Raw genomic sequence first — 7,112 nt, 5'->3', positions numbered from 1 at the left:
TTTAATACTTTTTTAATTTCTAAAAATATTAAATAAGGATACCTTAGTTATTACATTAAAATGAGAATAATGAGTTGTTTTATAGGAAAAAACACTCGATTTAATTTTGTTCAATTGAAAAAGTTAAATATTAGTTACATTTTTTTAAAAAAATCTTCATCGAGTACAACTTATCCCAGCTTTCGTTTTAAAATTAGACAATGTATTTATAATATGTAATTACCAAATATTATAAATTTATCCATTAGTGCTAATTTTTATTTTTATTCAACAAATTATTCATTTTTTTTAAATTTGCTAGAAATGTAGAAAAAGGAAAAAAGAAAAAAGAAAAAAAAAAAAGAGGGTTTGTCTTAGGTTTTCAGTTTTCACTTGGCTTGAGTCGAGGAAACAGGGAGAGACGAGGAACTCAAACAACAGGTAACCCTAACCCTAACCCTAACTTTAAGCTGATGAAATGGTGTAGAAGTTGTAAAATTGAAATTAACAGAGATTGTGTGGGGTTGAGGTAGGAATGGCGCTGGGACTGATATTGGGGATCGGAAGAGCGTTCAGAAGAAAGCGAACATCGTCCCTTGACATTCTCTCTTCCAAAAGAGCCCCGCGAGATTACTACAAGGGAAAGAATTGCAAGCCCACTGGTTTCCATACCCGCAAAGGTTCACTTTCATCATTCTCATCTCATTTTGTTTGACTCGTTTCTTTTTCTTTTCTCGTTTTTGTTTTGTTTTGTTTTGTTTTTTTTTTTTTGGCTTTCTCATGGCAAAATGACTGTGTAGACCTATAACACCCATTTGAATTGCCTCGCATTCTTTTCTGAATTATGAAATATCACATTTTGGCTCAGCATTTTTCCAATTACAGTCTTTGGTATATCAAATATCATCAAAATTTGATTTGAAGAAATTTTCTTCTTGATGCGGCATTTGAAGCATGGTTTCCTTTTCTTTTCACGTACAATGTAGATTAGTATGGTGCGATTGTGTAGAATAGTGCCAGGGACTCGGTAGCGAATTTCACATGTTTGGGTTTTGGGTTGAGTTGAATTTTAGGTTTCGAATCCTAATTTTTAAAGTTTCTTAACCCTGCCACTTTGTGAGGGTGTCAATTCCGCTGTGATAGCCACACCCATGCAATATAAAGTGTGTCATTTTGATTTCATGAAATTGCGAAACAGAGAATCAAAAACAGAATAAGGAAGTATAACGTGTTGCATTTGTTACAACTTTGAATGCTCAAGTATTTGGTTTTGTTGGTTGTAATGTACTAACTTATCTGGTTCACCTCCTATTTGGTGCTTGAATCTAATTACTTCTATCCATCTAAGACTTACTAATTTATCCTTTTGGTGCAGGTGGATATGTTTTGATGCAAGAGAAATTGCCGAACTATGTAGTCCCTGATTTGACTGACTTCAAGGTACACAGATCAGTCCTTTTTACCTTAGATTTTCCTTAGGGGAGTTTGTTTTCAAAGCACTTTATTTTGAATGACTGCTTTAAAAATGGCGTGTTGATGTGTGGTTTGTTGATCAAGTTCACTGATCTCCCATGTTTGCAAATGGACCTGACTCAGGTTGGAAAAATTCTCTGATCCTTTATTATTCTATGATCTGTTGGAAAGAAATTGCAGATTTTTTATCTTTTATTTTTATTATTATTTTTTATCACCCACCTTTATAGTTGGCAGTTTACACTACCAGAGGAATTAGTGTAGGTTGGACCCATGTGGTAGATTGGGTTTTGCCTTGGGATGCTCTAGGGCTAGCAGATTCCAAGCTTGTGTTCACAGGATTTTTTGTGCCTTTTCCTTCACACCTATGCTTATTTGGATTCAAAATAAAGTTAATAAAATTGGAAAGTCTAAGAGAGATGTTTTTCAATTTGTTTTTTGTTATACATGCATATTCTATAGATTAAAGCTTTTTCTATCAGATTGTTTTTCCTTTGTGGAAACACATCAGTATGGAGAACCTGTGACCAATGGCATTTGCCTTTAAGATTCTAATCCAATTAGGAATGTTAGAAGGCCACTTTGGCTAAAGATGATTTTTCATAAATTAAGGAGACTTCGACTATACATTCATTGTTGTTTGTATCAGTTTTTGAGTGGCAAGAAGTGATACCAACCTCTCTTTTTCAACTAACCTTGGAAAACATGGTTCAAGAATCAATTTGATGCTAATCAAATCAGTTTCCTAATTATGCATCTTTATCAAATTCCTTACCAAACCCAAAGATAAATCAAGATAAAAATTCAGTGATTATTTTCATTTTGTTCTTCATTGCATTAAAGTCATGGGGATCGATGGGCTGTTATTTTAATGGGAAAAGCGCATTCATTTTTCATTCTACCTATGAGTTTTCAGAATGAAGAAAATCTGGGCAACAATAGGTTAAAGTTTTGATTTTTTTAGATGTTTTTGAAAAAAAATATGAAATCTTCAGCGTTGATGCAAACTCTTTAGATAACAATGCATTGATTCCTGATTTTCAATATAATTTTAATGCTTTCAAAATTGAAGCGGTCAAGATTTTAGAGCTCTTTCATTAACACTCCTAGATTATATGGAAAAAATGTTGAGAATTGCCCCCTTTGGAAACTACAGCTTGTAATGCTGAGCTAAATTTTCAACTTGGCATATCAATTTTGCAGCTATTAATGCTGAGAAATGGCACCTAATATTTGCCTGAGGCTACCTGTTCTCATTTTGTTAGGAAGCATTACTTCATCATTCTTTTTCTGATGCTGAGTGTATGAATTTGAGATTGTATATGGTTTGTTTTACTCGTGATCCATGCATACTATCTAGAGTTCCTCTATGGGGCTTATATTGGATGGCCCTCAGAATATGAACTGCATAAGGCACAGAAGTGTTGCCATCCATATACAGGGACTGTTCATTTTTTGAAGTTAAACTTGAAGTCTCAGCTTGGCATTCTATCCGTAATTACGATGCATGAAGTCTATGCCTATAGTGATATGCATCTGGTGATTCTCATTTTTTGTTGTTCGCAGCTTAAACCGTATGTATCTCAATGCCCAAGAGAAGTGAAAACTAACGAGGCTACTGAGGCAGCTCAGTCTGATACAGCTAAGTAAGCAAAAGGAGTGGGAAAAAGGGGGTTCAGCCCTTCGATTTAATTGTTTAATGGCTATAGTGATTTTTATCCGGAGAATTGTCCTCCTTGCTTGCCAATGGAATGTGCATAACAGATGATGCCATTGAATGATGGCAAAACTATATTAATGCACTTGGATTCTTGTGCTGTATTCCCTGTTATATCATAAAATTTGTTTTTGGTTCCACTTGGGATGTGGAGGATGTTGGGGCTGAGGATGGTGGGTGACTGCTTTGGCTCATAAAACAATTACCAGCTGTCATGGATCAGCAAGCTATCATAGGCTGAAATTCATTTGAAAATTTGAGGTTGAGGAAATTCATATTGACATTCAAACTGATCAATTTCATAAGTTGCTAAATGATTTGATTAATTATTGGGATGGAGGAAAAGCCATCGAAAATTTGAAAATATTCTTTTTCCATAGCAACCAAAAGCAGCATATGCTAAATATTTTCTGACGTGATTCTTTGGGACAGGTCTACCTAAATTTGTGGTTTGTAGTGGCTGTTTGGGAATCAGGTAAATTGAGCTGGCAGGTTCATTTCTCCTAGCGATCGGATCTGGAACACCTGTAAGCTCTGTTCAATTGCTGAGTAGTGGTGGGAAAAGAATAGAAGAAATTTAGAATCTTTTGACAGCCACTCTGACACAAATGGTGGTTGCGAGATTTTGGGTTTTCACTTCTGTTCTATGCAATCAATTAGCCTTATAAAAAGGGGGGCAAATTAAAAGGTGTTTTCCTATCCAAATGTGCGGAATTGAATATGTATAATTGATGGGTAGAGGGTTTTTGGTTAGAGGGCACAGAGCAGTATTAGCTTGAAAAAAATGGCCAAGTGCTCTAATTGATGACTCTAAGTTGTTGACTCAAGTGCCGGAAATCTATGATAATCTGATATGTAAGTGGAATTAAAAACGTGGGGTCAGGGTGACTTGTCGAAGAGGGGACAAAAGTGCACTAGTTTTTACCTGTAGCCGATCTGATTGACAGCATAGTAGTGGGAGATGATATGGTATGTCCCCATCTCAAACTGAAGCCTCGGCAGTCGGAGATTACCTTTACAAGTCATATTTTGGACCTGCTCTTCTCCCTCCGGAATTTTCCCAGCGCGTTCATGAGCCACCCCTCTTTGACACTCTTCGTAAATTTTGTTTCAATTGGAATCATGCACTTACTGCAGTCAAAAATCGTCGAATGGAGGCTGCGTTATGGACTTTTTATGGTTACGCTTACTAAATCCAATAAGACCTTGGAAAATGAATCAATGGAGATTGGAGACAATAAGACCCACCCGATCTTGGGTCCAGATTCTTGTCTGAATTTGTTGAAGCGGTGATTTGAGTTTCCCTCCCACCCCACAACTCAAATCCTGATCCAACTCGTGTGTGTCGCCACTTTCTTTTGACCCAATTTTCAAGGTTAATTTTATGCTTTTTTTGGTCTTTATAGTTAAAGGTGGTGTTTGTTTTTTTACTTAATTCTAAATAGAACATTAATATTTAATAGTGTTAAATATTAGGTTGTTTGTTTTTATAATATTTTATTTTTATTAAGTATTAAAAAAAAATCAATATATTGTTTTTTCTATTTAAAAAAAGTTACATATTTTGATTTTTTCTATTTAATAAAAAATTTATAATAAATCATAAAAAAATAAAAAACAAACAATCTAAATTTTGAAAATAAATTGCTTTCAATAAAAAGTTAAAAAAATAAACAACATCTAAATGTTTTATATGATGAATAAGTTAAAAAAATAAATAAATAATTTCTAAAAATCTTTTTATTTATACATATTTGCATTTTTGAGAAAAAAAAAAGACAGAGAAAGATGCATACGTGAACCACACATCAATTTTCCTTCTTGAACCTGGATAAGATTTATTATTGTTATTATTATTGAAAAAAAAAACAGAAACAAAGACATAATCTTCTCTACCTCCTAAATATTTGCATGTCACTGAGTTTTAATATAAAATAATTCATGATGGAGAAGTTTTAAAAAATCGCAAGAAAGTAGATGTAGTGATGCGTGACTAGTCCAAGAAAGAAGATATAGTCATAGAGGAACTAGTCCTAAGAACTAAGCTTGTGGTCTCCAATTGCTAGTTGCTACACATAACATGAATTTATTTACAGCACTCTGCTTTCGTGGATTCAGGCAATCAACGACAGCAAGGTTCATATACAGCTCCCTGTGCAATGGAATGAGTTTGATTTTAATTGTTTTGAACTCAAGTCTCAAGCTTTATCCAATACGTTTACGAGTATTAAAATACAATTTTATGGGGTAGAGTATTTACATGGAAGGAAGGTGATATAAAAGCTTAGTTGCTGGAGAATAATGTTGTTAACGTAGTACACAAGACAAGAGCAATGGATACAAATTTCCCACGCAAGGTGCGTTTACTGGTGCCGTTTTCTATACTTCGTAGTTTATTTGAATTGGAGGTGTCCAGGCTCCGTTTTCTATTTTTTTCTAACGTGGCTACTCCGCCAGATTTCCACGCCGCCCCCACAATAAAAAAGATTCATACTTGTTACACTTTCCACAAACTTGATCCCAGCCACCGACTCCGTACCTCAACTGGACCCCACGCCACCTCCTATCCATCCCAGCCCTCCGTTTAGTCCTCTCACTCAAATTTTCAAACTCACGCTCAGTCCAAAAGGCCCATTTCATGAAGACACGACGCAACCCACATGAAGTTTCATGGAAATGCACCCCCTCTAATGCCTTATGTATATATATATATATCTATGTATATGCGTATAAAAAAACCACCGCACACCCCAAAAACATATATGTTTGCAGTCATGAACAACATGGAATATCGCAGGAGATCAAGGGATCAGATGGGCGGCAGATCGAAGTCGGAAGTTCTTTGCAGGAAGCACCCAAAACACCGGCAATCACCAGGCGTTTGCTCCATTTGTCTGAGGGAAAGACTCTCTCAGCTCTCCACCAGCTCACGCAGTGCCTCCACCACCGTGGCTTCTGCTTCTTCATCCTCTTCTCTGTCCTCTTATTCCTCCCATTATTCTTCTTCGGAGGCTTCTTCTTGTTCGTCTCCCATGCAGCGTTATCGCTTTGATTCCGATGCAAAAGGCTCCTTCTCTTTCTTGTTAAGTGGGAAAAACATGCTCACCAAGAGCAGATCAGTGGCTTTTGTTACGCGCATGCGAGCTGGGGATGCAAGCCAACGTAACAAGAAAAGCGGGTTTTGGTCGAAGCTGCTTCGTCCCAGGGCTAAGAGAACAGAAGAGGTTTTGGTGTACTCAAGGACGGTGAGAGAAAGGGTAGGAATTGGCGCTACCAGGATTCGATAGGGCAGATTCCTCAAAAACAAAAATTTTCATTTTCCATTTTTTTGATAGATGAAGGTGCAACCATTAGATTTACAACACAACAGGAAAGTAAAATTTAGTTCAATCTCCAAAGTATTGGAATAAAAAAGTGAGACAGTGTGTTGTTTGTGTGTATATACATAATTGTTACGTTTGTGTATTGATCCCTCTTGGGGGTTACATGAAAGGAAAGGAAAAAAAAAAAAGCTCCTTGATTGATCTCTTTGTCATTTTGAACTCATGAAATTGTAGGTAGGAAAGCATTCATTTAAATTTTGAGTTCTGCATCCTCTTCACCTGTGGGGATTAAGAAATAAGAGTTTCGTAAAAATACACATATTTCTAACCCAAAAGAGAAGTTTTGATTTTGTCTGGATGGAATGATAAGACAAAAATTCCATATAAGGATTGGGGTGTTGATGTAGGATACGACTGAGGGCCTCCTTCCCCAATCCGCGAAATTTCTTCTGGTCCTATGTTCAACTGTCGGTCCACCCTACTTTTGGAAGACGTTGAGAATTTTCTTATTCAAAGGCCTGTCTTAGCCTATAAGGTGACAGCTTGTAAAAGTCTCCAGCCCCAACTTCATGGCAATTTCCTATGGTTTTTTAAAGTCCAACCTTGCATGCTTAAGTCTT

The 7,112-nt window shown here is 36.1% G+C and overlaps 2 protein-coding genes across 2 annotated transcripts; both read left to right on the top strand.

Annotated features, from left to right (window-relative positions):
• Positions 1-271: 271 nt before the first annotated feature.
• On the top strand, positions 272-3,309 carry LOC100250642 (39S ribosomal protein L41-A, mitochondrial-like). Its single transcript, XM_002285709.5, has 4 exons — positions 272-420; positions 513-659; positions 1,355-1,419; positions 3,019-3,309. The coding sequence occupies exons 2-4, from the start codon at positions 515-517 to the stop codon at positions 3,100-3,102; spliced, it is 294 nt and encodes a 97-aa protein (XP_002285745.1). The 5' UTR covers positions 272-420; positions 513-514; the 3' UTR covers positions 3,103-3,309.
• Positions 3,310-5,891: 2,582 nt separating this feature from the next.
• LOC100245494 (uncharacterized) lies at positions 5,892-6,693 on the top strand. The gene has a single exon (XM_002284019.5). The coding sequence runs from the start codon at positions 5,893-5,895 to the stop codon at positions 6,454-6,456; it is 564 nt and encodes a 187-aa protein (XP_002284055.5). The 5' UTR covers position 5,892; the 3' UTR covers positions 6,457-6,693.
• The last annotated feature ends 419 nt before the right edge of the window (positions 6,694-7,112 follow it).

This window comes from Vitis vinifera, chromosome 18, assembly GCF_030704535.1.
Source record: "Vitis vinifera cultivar Pinot Noir 40024 chromosome 18, ASM3070453v1".
Taxonomy (NCBI): domain Eukaryota; kingdom Viridiplantae; phylum Streptophyta; class Magnoliopsida; order Vitales; family Vitaceae; genus Vitis; species Vitis vinifera.
This window is presented reverse-complemented; position numbering and strand designations above follow the sequence as displayed.